The following is an 18,621-nucleotide window of genomic DNA, read 5'->3' on the forward strand; positions in this document are numbered from 1 at the left end:
AAGAAGGGCAGGAAAGAACAATAAGCAAATTAATGAATTATATAGGGTTCTGATTTCAAATTAGTCATTTGTTTCAAATGAAACATTCTATTTTGATTGAGGCCATTAGTACCCAGGAGCAAAAGAACATGAGCTTAAATGTTGGTAACAACTAGGGCCCAGTCTCTTTCATATGATAGCCACATAAAACTAACAAAAAATTTATTAAGCTAACAAATTATGTTCTCAAGGAAAATAAGAAAAATTCTAATTCATTAGTATGCTATTGTTCTGCCCAACTATAAACAAATTATTTATAAATGCCTAAACAAAGTCAAGTAAGACCAACGCTCCAAAGTTAAGATATACTATTTCCTGTAAAGGAAACTAGAGATAACTTTTCCAAATTTCTATAATATTTATCTTTTACTCAATCTAAATCTGTAATATATTAATGTTAAAATGAACATCAATCTGTTAGTAGAAATGGGGAAAGAGGAAAATAAAGGAACTATTGGACATACCCTATGTAATATTTCTAAAACCTTTAATGCAGTATGAAGAAAACTGTTGAAAATTCTTCTTTCAGAAGGGGGAATGCCGATCTTGTAGAGTTTCAAAAGATGTACCACAACTTCCTTAAAAAGTTCTACTATCTTGAGGAATAGTGGAGGTTCAAGTACTGACCACCAGTTTTCTGTTATCAAAGGGTGAACATGCAAATAAAATGAATTAAAAAATCACAATTTAAAAAACCATACTGATTTTTTTTCTCAAACAGTGGTTGTTAATCCGTTTGAACATTCCAAGAAGATGCACAAAGCAATACTTTACATAACATTTCTAGGGTTTATAGATACCCCCCCCAACAATGAACCATGTTATGATTGTAAAAGCTGTCAAAAGCAAAAATAAAGTATGAAAAACCTGTTGAATTTACATTTCTGGTTTCCTAAATCCTATTAAGAAATCACCACTACACATACTATACCTAGTATTAAGCCAGTTATTAAAATGTTTTTGAAGTCAAATTTTTGATTTTTAAACTAAACACACTTTAAAATTGTATTGCTCTAATATTTAAAGATCCTTCCATGTTTTCTCTTTCAGATTAATATAAAGCCTAAAGCACTGCAAAGCACCACTTTTAAAATGCAAGGAACTACTGAAGATAAAGTATTAAACCTAACAATGTGAAATTATAAAACATGTCTATCTGTCCATTCACTATTTGTAGTTGATAACCACAAATACTACAATCCTATGAAGCAGGTTACAAAAAAAATTTTTTTTTTAAAAGAGTAGAAATAACTCTCATGAATCCTGGCTTCACTTTTCTATTATTGGCTAATTTCTTCCAATACCGGCATTCTACCCTTGCTTCCTCTGCTCATCCCACAGCCTTAGAAGTTCTTATACTGATTTTATTACTTCTATTTCAGCTCCACATATCTAGCAAATACTATTAGAAGAAAACTGGATTAAATATAGCAAGCAAAAGGCCATGAATTAGAAAGGAAACCTATACAATCAAAATGATTAAGGTAAGAAGTGTCTCAACTGACAAACCAGAGCAACTAAAGACAACTGCAAGATCATGAGGAATAAAATCTCTCCTACAGAGACATAAAATCAAACCTCAGATTAGCAAGTGAAGAAACATGAGGCAAAGGAGTGACATCAGAGAACAATTTAAAATTTAAAGTAAGTAATTTTAAAAACATTTGTTCAGTTTTAATTTTTCTTCTTTTACTTCTTTAATAGCAAGATCACTCTTAAGACAATGAGGGAGATAAAGGGTAGGTTTTTCTTTCTTGATACTGTCTCTACTGTTAGATTTGAATAAGATTCTCTAACAAACTGCCTTTAGCAACTCCAAAAATAAGAATTAAGTGATTAGAAAAAAACAACAATAGAAAAAGCAGGTTTATTTTTTCATTAGAACAATGTTAAATACGCAAGCCAGTAAATTTCAAATAGCAAAATAAATTTTTAAGTATTTGTCAATTAACAAGAAAGGATTTTAAAACAACTGAAGTTCTTACCAAGTACTTTCAGTGGTGCCTTTTCTAGGTTCACAAGAGCTGTACCAAAGGGAATTGCTATTGTTGTGAAATTGTTGGAATCACTCATCAAGGGACATTCTGGTAGAGTAAGATAAAACCTCAGTGCTTCAACATCAGGTAAGGAGCTAGTCAGTTTAGGTATAAGATTCTTTTCCAAACTAGCTGCCACCTAAATTTTGACAAAAAGTAAAACCTACTTAATTTAAAATGAATACACTTCGGCAAAGAAAAAAAAAAAGCAGGTAAGAAAGAAAAGAAAAGGTACAAAATGGTAAAGATAAAAAACTGTCTAGACAATGAATGTACTTTGAAGCATAATGAAAGTTAATGCCTAAGCAATACTAAGATAACTGTTAAAGACTCAAATACTCTACCAAAAAACAAATAAAGGTATAAACAGACTTAACCAATGTGGCAATATAAAGGTAATTCAAAATGTTTGACAAGCATAGATCTTTGACAGCTACATTATAAATGCTTTAAACTAAAATCTTATTTTAATTATTACATTAATATATTTAATAAAATTACATAAAATGCATTGATTCTATAAAACTACAAATAAGTTATGAAATATATAATAAAATGGAAAAACTCAAAAGCTAAATAACTTAAATATAAAATACTTTAAAAAACAAACCTGCTGAGATATCTGAGGATGATCAGGTTGTATAAGCTTGTGGAATAAAAGCCTAGCAGCAGTCATATCAACCCCTGAAAATCTGGTGCCTGTTCTATAATGATCATCATTGCTTTAAAAAAAAAAGAGAGAGAGTAATAAAAAACTTTTACATTATTTCACTTTACTACTTGATGCAATTAGTTAGAAAATTTCACTAAGGCAACAAATTGCCACTTACCTAACAGCTAAAAAACTTCCATTCAGACAGCCAGATGAAGAAAATGTTCCATCTATTTCACTAAAAACATATTTTAAAATATTAATCACAAAATGAGAAATTTGATTGTCTTTTAATAAAAAATTACGATGAATATTTGATCTAATATTTAACAGCAGAAGCATTCCTCTAACCAATAGCCAATTAAAATAAATTAGGCTATGAAAGGTGACTCGTGCTTATAATCCCAGTACCTAGGAGGCTGAGACAGAAGGAGTGCAGGTTCAAGGCCAGACTCAGCAACTTACTGAGACTCTGTTTCAAAATAAAGATTAAAAAAAAAAAACAGGGCTGGGCATATAACTCAGAGAGAGGGCCCCTGGGTTCATTCCTCAGTACCGCAAAATACATACATACATACATACATACATACATACATACATACATACATACATTAGAAGCAGAGTGTGGTGGTGCACCCCGTAATTCCAGTACTTGGGAGACTGAGACAGTAGGAACACAGGTTCAAGGTCAGCCTCAGCAACTTAGTGAGAATGTTTCAAATAAAGATAAAAAAACAGGGCTGGCTGGGCATATAGCTCAGAGATAGAGGGCCCTGGGTTCATTTCTCAGTACTGCAAAATACACACAAACAAACATACACATTAGAAGCAGGGCATGGTGGTGCACCCCTGTAATCCCAGTACTTGGGAGACTGAGACAGTAGGAACACAGGTTCAAAGACAGCCGCAGCAACTTGGCAAGACCGTCTGCAACATAGTGACACAATTAAAAAAAAAAAAAAAAATAGGCTGAGCCTGGTGGATTGGGATTCATGGCCAGCCTCAGCTACTTAGTGAGGCCCTTTGCAACTCAGTGAGACCCTGTTTCAAAATAAAGAATAAAAAATAGTGCTGGGGTAGCCGGGCATGGTGGTACACACTTGGAATCCCAGCATTCAGGAGGCTGAGACTGGACAATTGTGGTCTGCAGACAGCCTCAGCTACTTAGTGAGGCCCCCTGCAACTTAGTGAGACCCTGTTTCGAAATAAAGAGTAAAAAATAGGGCAGGGGGTGTAGCTCAGAGGTCGAAGTCCCCTGGGTTTCATCCCAGCACTGCAAAAAAGTGGGGGCAGAGGGCTAGGGACATAGCTTGGAGGTAGAATGCTTCTGGACTCGATGCCCAATACCAAAAAATAAAATAAAATTAATTTGAATTACTTTGTTTGTTTGTTTATTTATTTATTTGCAGTACTGGGGGATTCAGCCCAGGGCATTCTACTTTCAAGCTATACCCCAGCCCATTTTTTTATTCTTTATTTTGCATCAGGGTCTCATTAAGTTGTGGAGGGCCTCTCTAAATAACTGAGACTGGTTGTGAATCTGTGATCCTCCTGTCTCAGCCTCCCAAGTACTGGGATTACAAGTGTGTGCTACCATGCCCAGCCAGAAATTATATAAATTATTGAGGAATAATTATAGAATACTTAAAAACATATTACTGCTTGCCCTAGACTTTCTCAAATATTAATTTTATCTTCTGATTCATCAAACCGATGTGATTAAATTTCTTCTTGTTTTTTCTTTTTTGGTACTGGGAGTGGAACCCAGGGGCTTTTCTACCTCTGGGTTATCCTCCCAGACCTAGTTTATTTTATACTTTATTTGGAAACGGTCTCACTAAGTTGCTGAGAGTCTCACTAAGTAGATGAGGCTGGCTTCAAACCCATGCAGTCCTCCTGTCTCAGCCTCCCAAATTCTGGGATTACAAGCATGTGCCACCATGCCTGGCTTATGTTTTGTTTTGAAACAGGGTTTCATTGGTTACAAAGTCTTGCTAAGTTTCTAAGGCTGTTTTCAAATATGTGATCCTCTTATTTCAGCCTCACAAGAATTACAGGTGTGTACCACCACACCAGGGAGAGTGCTCACTATAATGTCAAAGGGAACATATTTTAAACCCAATCCTAAAACAGCTAATTTCATATTTTATCACTTAGGCATCTTTATCTATATGAAAAAATTACAACTGGTACAATTTTAAATATTTTAAAATATCCATCATCATGAAAATTAGATATTTACATTTTTACATATAAGCCATGCAGTGGAGGAATATTCAATGAAATTAAAGGTGAAATGAAAACTCCTAGTTGGGTGTGGTGATACGGTTCACAAACAGCCTTAGCCACTTAATAAGGCTCTGTTTCAAAATTAAAAATAAGAGCCCGGTGTGGTGATGCACACTTGTAATCTCAGCATTTGGAAGGCTGAGACAGGAAGATCGTGATTTGCGGACAGCCTCAGCTACTAGTAAGGCCGTTTACAACTCAGTGAGACCCTGTTTCAAAATAAAGAATAAAAAATTGGGCTGGGAGTGTACCTCAGAGGTAGAATCCCCCTGGGTTTCATCCCCAGTACCTAAAAAAAAAAAAAAAAAAAAAAAACAAAACCGGGGCTGTAGCTCAGAGGTAAAATGCCCCTTGGTTCAATCCCCAGTAACACTCTTTAATAAAGGCCATTCTATCACAGGGTTGAAAGGCTGTGTTTGTCTAAAGTAAAATGTTGTCCTTACTTAGCTATCTCCACAGGAAACCTTCCAGCAGGGTAACTTAGCCATTTTTGAATCAGAGCTTCATTCACTGTCCAGATCTGCTTTGAAGGCTCAGGGCATCTAAAGTCATCTGGTGGCCCACAGGTCTAAAATTTTAAATTAAAAAGATTAGTCAGAGGGAAGAGACAGTGTCTATAACTCAACACCAAGAACCTCCCAGTATGTGATATTTTTTGTATTTTTTTAAACAGAATAAACCCTACTACTAAGTACTTTGAACAAAGGCTTATAAAATAGATCAGAAAGATAAATTTTATTTTATAGATAAAAATTAAGGCAGTTATACTTTGCAATATTATAATCAGTTTTTTAATTTCTCAAAATTATTTGAGATAAATAATTATTTACATGACCATATTATTACCTGGGGACTAGAGTAATGTGAAAAGCTTTGATCTCCACCTGAGAAAATTCTTTTTACACAGAAATATTCTACAGAATCTGTAATAAAAATGAAATGCCAAAAATTACAACCCAAATGTGTATTTTTCAAAGCATCAAACTGCTATTGGATTTGTCTTAATTATCTAAGGAATTTCACAACATAAATTAACTTGGAATATTCTAATTGCTCTGGGGATGAGACTGACCAAAGGATGAACATTAAATGATTACATGAGCATAAACAGCACTCGGTGAGTTTATAAGCCTTTCTTCTTGCCTGCACACAAAAAGTCTGGATCTCAGTGTATTTCAATTTAAACTGAAGGTAATATAAAAATTAAATGAAAGTTGAAAGAGATAGCTTAAATAAAAACAAAAAAGCCAGGTGTGGTGGTGCACATTTGTAATCCCAGAAATTGGGAGGCTGAGATAGGAAGATCACAGCTTCATAGCCAGTCTCAGCTAACTTAGTGAGGCCTTCTACAACTTAGTGAGATCCTGTTTGAGATTCTTTCAAAACAAAGGATAAAAAATAGTGCTGAATATGTAGCTTGGAGTTAGAATATCCCTGGGTTCAATATCCAGTATAAAAAAAAAAGAAAGAAAGAAAAAAAGTAAAGAAAATTGCCAGGTGTAGTGGCAATTGTACTTAGGAGGCTGAGACAGAAAGAACACATGTTCAAGAACAGCCTCAGCAACTTAGACCCTGTTTCCAAACAAAACACAAAAAGTGCTGGGGGTGTAGATGGGAGGCAGAATGCCCCCCAGGTTCAATCCCTAGTACACACTTAGGAATACTCATTCCTACAAGGAAAACAATACACAGTAAAAGTTAAGCTTGAATAAATAAGTCATAATGCGAAATTAGTTTCATTTTCAATGTTCAAAAGATAATACAGCTTTAAATTTTCTTGTATATTAAGGGTAATTATTTTCAAATATAAGCCATCTATTATCTTACTTCTGACTCCTTGGTTTATTATTTATATTATACTATATGTACCAAAAACAGAATTATAAAGTGTGTGTGTGTGTGTGTGTGTGTGTATTACCTCCCACCCCTTTTCATTTTTATTCAGGTTTTTGCTAAGTTGCTGGGGCTGGCCTCAAACCTTCCATATTCCTGTGTCAGCCTCCTAAGTATAGGGACAAGAGTCATGCACCATCATATCTGGCTATCCCCACTATTTTCATGTGCTGAGTAATTTTTCCCCATTTTCTAGCCTTAGTGATGCCTTGATTTAATGTTTCAGGTACTATCTCTTCCACTATAATACACACTCTATCACACTTTATTGTCAAAGTGTTCTAAAAGTCTCTCAATAATTATTCCAAACAACCAAATGGATTTTGTACTTGAAACAGAACCCATGTAGAATGTTTATGTAAGAATTTATTCTTCCTTGACTTTCTATTTCTATACCAACAATCTGGTTTAACTCCTGTTTTCTTGTATTTGTGTTGCTAGGGAATGATCTGGGGCATTCTACCTCTGAGCTATACCCTGAGCCCTGCTCTTCCCCAGATGGTACTGGGGATTGAATGAGGGGCATTCTACCTCTGAACCACAACTGCCCAGACCTAATTTTTTTTTTATTTTTAAACAAGGTCTCACTAACTTGCTAAATTGCAAAGGTTGGTCACAAAACCATGATTCTCCTGGATTGGGATTACAGGTTTGTCCCCCTATGCCCAGCTTTGTTTTATGGTATATAAATGGATTCCATATTTGGGGGGAGGTGTTAACTCACTTTCTCCCTATTCTTCTTTATAAAATACACTACCAGAAAAAATGGTAGACTTTGAAAATAAATTTAAAAATTTTTAAATGGGGGGTTGTCTTGATTAGGTCACTATTTCAGATTATCCTTACTTTTAATTGCCTTGAAGACATTCATAATTCTGTAAATTATACTTTTACTTAGGAGCAAAATAGTGACAGAGATACAAATGAGTATGTGCTTTTGTTTTACAAGAAAAAAAGCTTAGCATGCATTCTACCACAAGCTACACCTCCAACCAAAAAGAGTAGTTTTAGCCCAGTGTAGTGGAGCACACCTGTAATTCCAACTACTCGGAAGGCTGAAGGATCACAAGTTTGATGCCAACCTGGCAACCCAGCGAGACTCTATCTCAAAATAAAAAAATAAAAAGGTCTGGAGATGTAGCTTAGTGGTAGTGTGCTCTGGGATGTAAAGTCTTAGTTTTCCAAGATAAAACAAGTTCTGGGGAATGATGATAGAACAACGTGAATGTACTTTGTAAATATACACTGCTGAACTTAAAAATGGTTGTTAGAGCTAGGTATAATGGTATATGCCTATAATATCAGTACTAGGGAGGCGGATTGTAGGTTTGAGGACAGCCTCAGCAATTTAGCATGATTCTCAGCAACCTAGTAAGACCATTTCAAGGCAAAAAATAAAAAAAGCTGGGGGTATAGCTTGGAGGTAGAATGCTCCTGGGTTCAATCCCCAGAACCACACATATACACACAAACAAAAAAAAAAAAAATTTGGTATGTTTTATGTTATTTAAACTTTAGCCCAATTTAAAAACAAAAATTTGCTGGGTGTGGTGGCACACACTTGTAATCCCCACGCTTGGGAGGTGGAGACAGGAGGATCGCGCAGGTTCGAAGTCAGCCACGCTGGTTTAATAAACCCTGTTTCCAAATAAAAATATATATATAAAAAAAGGGGGGGTCAGGGAGTGTAGCCCGGAGGTAGAAGTGCTTCCAGGAACCCCAGTACCACCAAAAATAAATAAATAAAAACAAAAACTCCCTCTCCGTGGTACCTAATTACTAACTAGTTGCTGTATTATCCACTCTCCGAAACCATTTTTGCTTTATCCAAAATTTCTTTTACATATATAAGTAAATACAAACAAACCAGCAACTATACACATTGTTTTACAACTTGCTATTTTAACTTAACAATGTATCTTAGAATTTTTGCAAATACAGGCTTTATCACTTAAGAGCAATGTTTTAATAAGAATTTTAACATGTATACGGAAGTTTCAATATATTAGAACTTACCTATATCTGGTGGACATTGCCCATTATAAGGAAACCAGTTTCCTTTTACAGTGAAAGGACTTTTCCTGTTGCTTGTTGAACCAGTCCCCAGCTGCCCATTACCACCAAGCCCAAAGGAGTAAATTCTTCCTGATGAAGGAACAAAAGCAGAGGTATGCTGCCTAAAATAAAATAATAGAAAATCTCAGATTTGGTGTTACCTTCTAACCAATTCAGAGTGAGAAAAACCGAGAAAATATTAATTGATATAATTTCTCTGTTCAAAAATAAATTTAGTATTAGCCCGGCATGGTGGCGCATGCTTGTAATCCCAGCATTTGGAAGGCTGAGACAGTAGGATCATGGTTCAAGGACAGCCTCAGCTACTTAGTGAGGCCCTTTGCAACTCGGTGAGACCCTGTTTAAAATAAAGAATAAAAAATAGGGCTGAGGGTGTAGCTTAGAGGTAGGATGCCCCTGGGTTCCATCCCCAGTATTGCAAAAATAAATTAATAAATAATAAATAATAAATTTAGTATTAAGTTCTAAAACTTCTGTACAAAATAACAGCCTTAATCTATGATAAGTGAGATCAGTCTCAGCAAGTCAGGGTTCAATGTTTTCTCTCATAAGAGGAAACTATTAAGAAAACAGGAAACAAAAGACTTTAGATAACTGAAGAGAGTAATCAGTAAAAGAGTGAAAGGGGATGGGGGAATAAGAATTGATGAAAGAAACAGTTCAAATTATACTGTGTCCATGTATGACAATACCATTAGCAATCTCACTATTATGTATAGGCAAAGGTGGGCAGCAGGGTAGAACCCGAAGGGAAGCACACCAGAACCTGTGGGCAGGTTTGTTTGTTTGACTTTGAACATTACTACAACATGTAATTACAATGCAAGTGCTTAAAAATTACTTGGCCATCCAAAATTGAAAAATCCCTTCACCTTTGCTATTATGTACTGGCTAGGAAGAAGTCCCAGTTTCTTGCTGCACAGAAGAGGAGAAAACATAATGGCATGTTTCACTGGGGGTCACTTAGGGTATGTCTGCTTCATTGGCCTAAAACCAAAATTTCTCATTTTAGTGTAATTCTTACTTTTTCACTATCTAGTTTACCTACAAAATAGCTATTATGGTGGTCTTCTAAAACCACACACACAAAGAATACAGTCTTAATCTATACAGAATGAATTCATTATCACATAGGCAGTCTATGTAAGCTAGGTCCAGAAAATGTCCAAACTTAGAAGGGATCAAATTTATACTAAAATTCCTTTTAACAAGTGATTCAGCACCAGAGTAGCACCCAAGTATTTTGTCCAAGCAGGTCCTTTCCCCCTTTCCTATTGGTCAGGTTCTATCCTAGAGCCATGATCCATGAGGGCCCACTATTTGGATACTACCCAAAAGATTTAGGTTAAGCATTTGGCAGGTAATTTGGTACCAATCACAATAGAAACAGTGTTCCGTTTTTTTCTGGGGAAATTGATTCAGACGACTAGGTCAAAGGAACCTAAAGAAATGAAAGAACAAAAGACAAAGATGACCTACCGATCTATTCTCCACTAATCTATTCAAACCTCTCTAATGTTTAGTGTGTACAGGAATAAGTTAAATGTGATTACCCATATAGGCCTTGTCATCTTCAATCTCAGGTTTCATGTTTTAGTCAACTGGAAAATTCTAAAGGATTACTTCTGTAGTCTCTCACCCATTTATTCCTCATTTTTGGAAAAATGTTGGATCTTCCCAATATAAATCCTATCAGTTTCTTAATCTTTCTTTATCTCTATACCCTTGAGTAATTTCTTGAATCTTTCAAATTACAGCTTTTCTTTGAGAAAGGTACCCAACCTAGTATTTTATCTAGCCCCTGAATTTTCAGTTTCAGTGATTTTGTTTTACCACATTTCTAGAAGTCCTCCCTCCCCAAATCACTAGTTTATTTCATTAAAAACCCTTTATATGTTTTGAGTTATAAATATACTAATTCAGGACAGATTTGTATTACTTTCTTGGAATATAAAGCATTTGAGTATAAACTCAATAAACTCAGGTCCCAAACTTGCCTCCGGATAACCTGTGGTTATATATTCTCTTGAAGTTCCAAACCAAAAACCAGGCCAAAGACAAAAGTCTCCGCATGCCAGCAGGAATATATTTAATTGCATGTACCCTTTCTGGTTAGTTTTACTTAGAGAAGAGGGTATCTCAGCCCTCACTCCTGCTTCTATCATGTTTTAAGAGAGTTCATTTCCTGCTTCAAACCTCTTTGCCACCTGGAAACATGTAGTATGTATGTATGTATGTATGTATGTATGTATGTATGTGCCAGGAATTGCACCCAGAGGTATTCTACCTCCGATCTACAACCCCAGCCCAAATTTATTTATTTGGAAACAGGGTCTCAACTAGAATGCTGAAAGCTTTGCTAAGTAGCTGCCGTTGGCTTTGAACCTGTGATCCTCCTGTCTCAGCCTTTCGAGTACTACAAGCATGTCGCCACGCCAGGCTGGTATGTGTTCTTTATAAAAATGGCTTCAATTATTTCTCTCCCTATGCCTTTATTCTATACAATATGACTTTTGCAACTGTTCCCAAGATAAGGTATCCCTCTTCCCCTCAGCACTGGGGACTAAACCCAGGGCCTCCCACATGCTAGGCAAGCACTCTATCACTGAACTAGCTCTCTAGACCTCTCCATATCTTACATCTTGGTTCTGGCCTACATCTAGCTTTGACCAACAGAATGCAGCAGCAGTGATGATGTTGCAGTTCTGAGTCTACACGCCTCAGATATGGCTTTATACTCTTTCCCTCTCTATCTTTAGGAATTCTGCTCCACCATCATGAAAATAATCCAAGTTTAGCAGCAGAAGTGTGAGATACAAAATAGAGAAACAACTTGTCCTGGATGAAGCTGCCCTAGAGTTCTTGTCCACAGCCAGATCAGCTGATCAACCAAGCAGCCACAGCTACTAAACCACAGAATCATTAGCTAAATAAACAATTTAAGCCACCAAGTTCTGAAGTGGTTTGCTTAGCAATATAATCTAATATTACTTAGACTGGCAATTATTAAAGCGTGAATTCAGCGTCTATACAAACTAACAGCTTTGGTTTTCAGATTTTTGTTTTGCAATACCTTTACTCCCTGGCAAACTTAGCCAACACTATTGAAAACTAAGTAGAATCTAACAACCATCTTACCTCAGATCCAGGTGAGTCAATGTCAATTAAAAATAAAAGTGTTTATTTTTCTTTTTTCTTTTTTTTTTTGGGGGGGGTGACACTACGGATTGAACCCAGGGGCATTCTACCTCTGAATTATTCTCCCAGTCCTATATTATTTTTATTTGGAAACAGGGGCTCGATAAATTGGTGAGCATCTCACTACTTGTTGAAACTGTCCTTGAACCTGAACCTGTGATTCTCTTGCCTCAGCCTCTTAAGGACTAGTATTACAGACATATACCACAATGACCAGCTCAATCAAAAATTTTAAGCAAGAATATATATTTTTGGTACTAATCGGGATTAATACCAAAATACTCAGAGGCATTCTACCTCCAAGATATACCCCCAGCCCATTTTATTTTTTTGTTCTGAAACAGGGTCTTGCTAGGTTGCTACGGCTGGTCTGGAACCTGAGAATCTCCTATCTTATCCTCCCAGGTACTGGGATTATAGGCATGCACCACCATATCTGGCTCAAGGATACACCTTTAACAAAGAAAATCTTATACTACTAACCACCTGGAAGTCAAACTGCTCAAGATATTCCTTCTGCAGAATAAATTCTTGGAACTCATAATAACGATATATCTACTCAAGTTTATAGCTAAATAATTTTTTTTTTGTGGTACTGGGGATGGAACCCAGGGCTATTCTACTTCTGACTACACCCCCAGTCCCACTTTTCATTATTTTGAAACAGGGTCTCACTAAATTTCAAAGGGCCCCACTAAATAGCTGAGGTTGTCCGTGAACCACAATCCTGTCCCAGCTTCCCAAATGGTGGGATTACAAGTGTGCACCACCATCCAGCTGGAAAGAACTAAAATTCTAAAACTAGAAATAAGTATTTTTTGTTTGTTTCTAATTTGTACTGGGGGAGGAACCCAGGGGAATTCTACTTCCAAGATACACCACAAGCCCTATCTTTTATTCTTTATTTCAAAACAAGGCCTCACTAAGTTGCAGAGGGCCTCACTAAGTAGCTAAGGATGGCTTCGAACCTGTGATCCTCCTATCTCAGCTTCACAATACTGGGATGACAAGCGTATGTTACCACATCCAGCTTGGAATAAGTATTTATATAGTGTACATTTTACCTGTTTAAAATTACAAAAGTGGTTGGGTGTGGTGACCCACACTTGTAATCCCCGCGCTTGGGAGGCAGAGACAGGAGGATTGCGCAGGTTCAGAGCCAGCCATACTGGCTTAAGAGACCCTGTTTCCAAATTTTAAAAAAAAGTATAAAATGGGTCTGGGAGTGTAGCCCGGAGGTAGAAGGGTTTCCAGGAACCCCAGTACCACCAAAAAACAAAAAAATAAAAAAAATTACAAAAGTGGAAAATATTAAATGATTTTTTATATTTTACAAGGTACTGATAAAGTATTTCTCTGATTTTGTTTGTTTGTTTGTTTGTTTGTTTTTCTTTTTTGGTGGTACTGGGTTTCCCAGAAACCTTTCTACCTCCGGGTTACACTCCCAGACCCATTTTATATTTATTTTTTATTTGGAAACAGGGTCTCTTAAACCAGCAAGGCTGGCTTTGAACCTGCACGATCCTCCTGTCTCTGCCTCCCAAGTGCGGGAATAACAAGCATGCACCACCTCACCCAGTCCCAGCCCTATTTTTTTTTCTTTATTTTGAAACAGGGTCTCACTGAGTTGCAAAGGGCCTTATTAACTAACTGAGGCTGGCTTCAAACCTGCATGATCCTCCTGTCTCTGCCTCCCAAATGCTAGAATTACATGTTTACACCACCACACTTGGCTTCATGCTTATTCTTGTCACAGCCTAATGGTGACTAAGAAGCGTATATTCCTCATACCTTAAGAGCTATGTAATTTGCTTTTGATCAATAGAATTTCAAAAGCTTGAGTTGTATATGTGCAGCTGAGTTCAACTTCTGTATATTTTTCACCATTTAAAAATACCCTAAAGACGCCGGGCGTGGCGGCGCATGATTGTAACACCTGCGCTTGGGAGGTGTTGGGAGGTGGGGACAGGAGGATCGCGCAGGTTCGAAGCCAGCCTAGCTGGCTTAAGAGACTCTGTTTCCAAATAAAAAATATATAAAAATAGGTCTGGGAGTGTAACCCAGAGGTAGAAGGGTTCCCAGCAACCCCAATCCCACCAAAAATTAAAAAATAAAAAAAAGAATAAAAATAGGTCAGGGGGTGTAGCTTGGAGGTCAAATGCCTCTGGGTTCCATCCCCTGACCCACAAAAAGTAAAAAAATAAAATAAAATAAAAGGATACTACCAACATAATACAAGGACAATCCACAGGAAGAAGAAAAAATGCCTTCAAATTTCCAAATTATGTATTTGATAAAGATTAATATCCAGAATATATAGAACTCAAAACAAAAACAAAATTCAAAATGGAAAAAGGTCTGCATAGATATCTCCCCAAAGATATCCAATATCACTAAACATTAGGGAAGTGCAAATCAGACAATCAGACAAGATCAGGTGTGTTTCAATGCATTCAGGGTGGTGTGGCCATACACGGGGAAATGAAAACCAAAACCACAATGAGTTTCCACCCCACCTCTATCATAACAAATGATTAAAAAAAGAAAAACTGATGAGTGTTGGTAAGGATGCTGAGAAACTAGAATCCTTACTCACTGTTGATGGAAATATAAACTGGTGTAGTCATGAAGGAAAATAGAATAGCAGTTCCCAAAATTTTAAAAATAAACTATGACTCCTCAGCAGCAAGTTAAGCATTGGGGAGAAATGTTTTACCTCAGATTATTAGATCTCTAAAGCAATTTACTAAAAATCTCTAAATAATCATGGTATAGTGATCTAATTACTCTTTTCCATAATAGCTTACCTTCCACAAGCAATCTGAGTGACAATACTTCCCATGAGTTCAAAAACTTTCCTTGGGTTTATTTCATGACTGGTAGAATTATGACCCAGCTGTCCATATCCTCCGGCTCCAAAAGTAAACACCCCACCTTCCTGGAGAAAAAAAAAAAAAAAAAAAGAATGAGAGAAAAGAACCACTTATTAGAAGACCTGATAACTCTTCAGAAAAATATGCTGGTCTTTAATATGGACTTGATTTTTTTTTTTCTCTTCTATTTTTCTCACTAAGCTACATACCTAGGACGTTTTATTTTATATTTTGAGACGGGGTCTTACTAAATTGCCTGGGCTGGCCTCAAAGCTGTTATTCTCCTTCCTCAGTCTCCCAAAAAGCTGGGTTCTGGTGGGATGTGCCACCATGTCCATACATGTTTAAATCTTCCTATTTTATTGCATGTTACAAAATGTGTGGTTGACACTTAAAAATAAGTGGATGCCGGGCGTGGTGGCGCATGCTTGTAATCCCCACGCTTGTGAGGCAGAGACAGGAGGATTGCGCAGGTTCGAAGCCAGCCGTGTTGGCTTAAGAGACCCGTTTCCAAATAAAAATATTTAAAAAAAAAAAAAAAAAAAGGTGTCTGGAAGTATAGCCCAGAGATCAGAGACAGGAGGATGGTGCAGGTTCAAAGCCAACTTTGCTGGCTTAAGAGACCCTGTTTCCAAATAAAATATTTTTTTAAAAAAAGGTCTGGGAGTGTAGCCCAGAGGTGGGAGTGTAGCCCTTAGGTAGAAGGGTTCCATCCCCAATATCACCAAATAAATAAGTAAGTAAGTGGGTCAGAGTGTGTCAGCCTAATCCATCCCCATTATGTTTAATGTATTTGCCTAGATCAATCATTACAACAAAATAAAATTTTATCATTTCTTCTAGGCTTATTGGTTGGAATTCTATAAAAACTTAATCCATTAACTATTAAAATACCCTGAAACAAAAACTGCAAGTGAAAGGCAGGGTATTTATTTACTAATTTTAAAAAATGAGTTGTTCTAGTAACTCCCAAGGTAAGTGGTGAAACTGGCTTATATTGATTTGATAGCAATATCAATACAAACTCATAGACTTTATATATTTGATGTATTTCCATTTTTTGTGGTCATTATTTGGCCTTTCTTTCTTCTTTCTTTTTAGTCTTTTTTTTTTTTTTTTTTTGTGGTACTGGGGGTGGAACCCAGAGGCTTTCTACCTCCGGGCTATACTCCCAGACCTTTTTTTGTATTTTATTTGGAAACAGGGTCTCACTAAGTTGCTGAAAGCCTCACTAAGTAACCGAGGCTGGCTTCGAACCCATACGATCCTCCTGTCTCAGCCTCCCAAACGCGGGGATTACAAGCGTGCGCCACCACGCCTGGCTTAGTCTTTATTTTTTGAAACAGGGTCTTACTGAGCTGCAAAGGGCCTCACTAAGTAGCTGAGGCTGTCCGCAAATCGTGATCCTCCAATGTCCATCTCCAGAATGCTGCAATTACAAGCATACGCCACCACACCTGGCTGTATTATTTCTTTCTAATATCCAGTATGAACTTCAAGTAGTCTTTGCTTTTTGTGTGTGTGTGCATTGTGTGCGTTTTATGCTGGGGATTGAACCTAGGGGCATTCTACCTCTGAGTTACACTCCCATCCCTATTTTTTATTTTGAAATAGGGTCTCACTTTGCAGAAACCCTAGCTAAGTTACTGAAGCTGACGACGTACCTGTGATCCTCCTGTCTTAAACTCCCAAGTACTGGGATTTCAATTATGTACCAAGATGTTTATCTTTTATTTAATTTTTTTGGTGGTACTGGGAATGAAACGCAGGGGCATTTTACCTCTGAACTACACCCAAGCCCATTTTTTAAATTTGAAACAGTGTCTCACTGAGTTGCAAAGGGCCTCACTAAGTAGTTGAGACTGACTGCAAACCATGAGCCTTCTATCTCAGCCTCCCAAATACTGGGATTACAAGCGTGCTCCACAACGCCCAGCTATCTTCTATTATTTCTATGAAAACTTACTTCTTCCCAATACTAGTGACAGAATAAGTTTTGTTTTTTTGTTTTGTTTGGCAGGTCTGGGATGGAACCCAAGAGCATTAGACCCCCGGGCTATAGCCCCTGCCCTATTTTTTATTCTTTATTTTGATACCGGGTCTCACTGAGTTGCAGAGAGCCTCACTAAGTAGCTGAGGCTGTCTGTGAACTGCGATCCTCCAGTCTCAGCCTCCCAAATGCTGGGATTACAAGCGTGCGCCACCATGCCCAGCTATAAGTTTTTGTTTGTTTGTTTTTGTTTTGCAGTACTAGAGATTGAACCAGGAGCATTCTACCTCCAAGCTACAAATTAGGCAAATACAATATAACTGAGATGGATACACATAGCATGGTAAGCCTGATAAACTAAAATGGAATCATTTTATCTAAAATATTAAAGTATTTCTTATAAAGCTGAGGAACTCAGGAATATAAACATATATTATCACATGTAATAGGACATCACAATTCATATTTCATAATGCTAAACAAAATTGAAGACTAAGGCAAGACATTTTCTTTTCTTTTTTTTTTGGCAGTACTGGGGATGGAACCCAGGAGCATTCTACCTCTGAGCTACACCATCAGACCTATTTTTTATTCTTTATTTTGAAACAGTCTCACTGAGTTGTAAAGGGCCTCACTAAGTAGCTGAGGCTGCCTGCAAACCATGATCCTCCTTCCTGTCTTAGCCTCCCAAATGCTAGGATTACAAGCGTGCACTGCCACGCCCAGCTAAGACATTTTCAAGAATAATGATCTTTGTTCAAGACAAATTATTTTTGAAATACCAATATCGCCAGGCGTGGTGGCGCACGCTTGTAATCCCCCTGCTTGGGAGGCAGAGACAGGAGGATCACGCAGGTTCAAAGCCAGCCGCACACACTGGCTTAGGAGACCCTGTTTCCAAATAAAAATGTAAAAAAACAGGTCTGGGAGTGTAGCCCGGAGGTAGAAGGGCTTCCAGGAACCCAGTACCACCAAAAAATTAAAAAATAAATAAATAAATAAATACCAATATCAATCTCAAGTCTTAATGTAAATATCATGAAGACATTCACTAATTATGAAAGAACTACTATGAGTAATAAGTTTTAGAAGTACAATACCTTGGTTAGCGCAGCAGTATGATCTTCTCCACAGCAAATATAAACGATTTTCTGAGATCTTAGTGACTTTAGTAAATTAGGAACATACCTATCTGAAAATTCCAATAGGAGATGTTAATAATATTTTTAGATTAAAATTCTTCTAAAATGTCTTCTCTATAGCTTCCCAAATTCAGTAATGATTAAATAGCTTTAATTATGAGTGAATGATTTTGTAGTACAGCCTGCTAAATGGCGTTCCTAGGCCTATCTATCCATGCTACTGTGATAAAGAGGAACTTAAAGAGTTAAGTGTTTATCAGCCTATATGCCAATCTGCATAGAACTTCCCACCAAGGAATTTCAAGCCTATTTAACTGTTTCTCATTTCTATATATCATTCTTTATATTCCCCTTGTGGTAATGTGCTCACAGGATCCTAATTAGTAACCAAAAAAATTCTACTTTCTAATACTTTGTAGCAGAAAAGACATTA

At 36.9% G+C, this 18,621-nt stretch overlaps 1 protein-coding gene across 4 annotated transcripts in view; it reads right to left on the reverse strand.

Moving 5' to 3' along the window:
• Nucleotides 1-18,621, reverse strand: part of HERC4 (HECT and RLD domain containing E3 ubiquitin protein ligase 4) — a gene marked incomplete at its 5' end in the record, with an annotated part of 110,088 nt that overhangs the window by 46,650 nt on the left and 44,817 nt on the right. For 3 of the 4 annotated variants that reach the window (XM_080694270.1, XM_080694271.1, XM_080694269.1), the window contains 9 exons: nucleotides 504-676; nucleotides 2,025-2,214; nucleotides 2,686-2,797; nucleotides 2,906-2,965; nucleotides 5,460-5,584; nucleotides 5,863-5,939; nucleotides 8,926-9,086; nucleotides 14,991-15,121; nucleotides 18,147-18,238. In XM_080694270.1, the coding sequence (XP_080550396.1) occupies nucleotides 504-676; nucleotides 2,025-2,214; nucleotides 2,686-2,797; nucleotides 2,906-2,965; nucleotides 5,460-5,584; nucleotides 5,863-5,939; nucleotides 8,926-9,086; nucleotides 14,991-15,121; nucleotides 18,147-18,238 (1,121 nt within the window). The remainder of the gene's footprint in view (nucleotides 1-503; nucleotides 677-2,024; nucleotides 2,215-2,685; nucleotides 2,798-2,905; nucleotides 2,966-5,459; nucleotides 5,585-5,862; nucleotides 5,940-8,925; nucleotides 9,087-14,990; nucleotides 15,122-18,146; nucleotides 18,239-18,621) is intronic. The other variant, XM_080694272.1, reaches the window with a different exon arrangement.

Source organism: Muscardinus avellanarius (genome assembly GCF_963383645.1).
Source record: "Muscardinus avellanarius genome assembly, chromosome: 4".
Classification (NCBI taxonomy): domain Eukaryota; kingdom Metazoa; phylum Chordata; class Mammalia; order Rodentia; family Gliridae; genus Muscardinus; species Muscardinus avellanarius.